Source organism: Oxyura jamaicensis, assembly GCF_011077185.1.
Source record: "Oxyura jamaicensis isolate SHBP4307 breed ruddy duck chromosome 12 unlocalized genomic scaffold, BPBGC_Ojam_1.0 oxy12_random_OJ67417, whole genome shotgun sequence".
NCBI lineage: Eukaryota > Metazoa > Chordata > Aves > Anseriformes > Anatidae > Oxyura > Oxyura jamaicensis.
Window position 1 is genome coordinate 1 of NW_023304271.1, and position 1,215 is coordinate 1,215.

Here is a 1,215-nt window from a genome sequence, read left to right on the forward strand (position 1 = left end):
TGAGTGGGGCCAGGAGCCGCGGGGCCGGGTGGGCTCGGGGCCACCCCACCGGGATGGGGGTCACAGAGCTCTTTGGCCCCGCAGGGAGATTACGGAGGGCCCCTGGCCTGCCTGACCGCCGACTGCTGGGTGCTGGAGGGGGTGATCACCCCGTCCCGGGTCTGCGCCCGCACCGACCAGCCCGCCCTCTTCATCCGTGTCTCGCTCTACGTCGACTGGATCCACAAGGTCATGAAGATGGTCTGAGCCGGGCTGCGGGCGGCTGGAGGGGTGGCCCCCCCCCGCCTGCCCCCCCGATCCCAATAAAGGGAGTGGAGCCAGCCTGTCTGTGTTGCAGCGTGGCCAAGATGCACCGGACAGCTCTGCACGAGGTGGCACACGTTTATTTAGAGGCAAGCCCACATCCCCATTTCCATCCTGTGCCGCCACTTGCTCCGTTCTCCTGTGGTCCCGGTGCCCTCCCCAGGACCCCCGGTTACTCCAAGGCCAGCACGGCCACAGGGCAGCTGCAGGTGCTAGGGGCTGTGCCGGGGCTGTCTCAGGTGTTGGAGGAACCAGCGGGCGCAGTTCCCAAAAACATCGGCCTCCGTCTCTGTGCCTGCCAGCGCGTGGCCGCCCTCCGGGTACCACAGCAGCCTGGGGGCGGGCAGGGGATGCTCAGCCGGCGCCCCAGGGCTCCCTGCCTGCTCCCCCGACCCCTGCGCCCCGCTCACCGTGCCGGCACCCCGCTGGCCCGCAGCACCCGGTACAGCTCCAGCGCCTGCGTGGGGCTGACCCGCCGGTCCCGGGCACCCACGCACAGCAGCACCGGCGCCCGTACCTGCGGCACGAGCAGGGGTGGGTGCTCAGCCCCCCACCCCTACCCCCCCCCCCCCGCGTCCATCCCCCTGTGCCGTACCCGGTGCACCTGGGCGATGGGCGAGCGCTGCAGCATGGTGGCTAGGTCCTCGGCACGGGGCACCCGCTCAAAGGAGTAGGGCAGCCCCAGGGACACGTAGCGCCTGCAGGAGGGAGGCGGGGGGGGGGTGACGTGGTGCCCAGGGCCCGGAGCGACGCAGCACGGCGAGGGGCGGGTGACGCTCACCAGTCGGGGATGTCGGAGGTGCCCAGCAGGGCGGGCAGGTTGGAGACGGGGTTGCGCAGGGCGCACGCCTGGTAGCGCTTGGGCTCCCGGGCGAGGAGGTGGAGGGCGATGAAGGCTCCATGCGAGCCGGC

General features: G+C 71.8%; 1 protein-coding gene across 1 annotated transcript; it reads right to left on the bottom strand.

The window, feature by feature from the left end:
- Positions 1–365: 365 nt before the first annotated feature.
- LOC118157821 (acylamino-acid-releasing enzyme-like) lies at positions 366–1,209 on the bottom strand. The gene is made up of 4 exons (XM_035312313.1): positions 1,085–1,209; positions 899–1,001; positions 714–820; positions 366–636 (listed from the first exon to the last, which is right to left on the bottom strand). Exons 2-4 carry the CDS (start codon positions 932–934, stop codon positions 516–518), a joined length of 264 nt encoding a protein of 87 aa, XP_035168204.1. The 5' UTR covers positions 935–1,001; positions 1,085–1,209; the 3' UTR covers positions 366–515.
- Positions 1,210–1,215: the final 6 nt, after the last annotated feature.

Coding starts and splice junctions, on each gene's coding strand:
- LOC118157821 (XM_035312313.1), bottom strand. CDS start 934: ATGCTGCAGCGCTCGCCCATCGCCCAGGTGCACCGG. Junction 821..898: donor CCATCGCCCAGGTGCACCGG/GTACGGCACAGG, acceptor CTCGTGCCGCAG/GTACGGGCGCCGGTGCTGCT. Junction 637..713: donor GCCAGCGGGGTGCCGGCACG/GTGAGCGGGGCG, acceptor GCCCGCCCCCAG/GCTGCTGTGGTACCCGGAGG.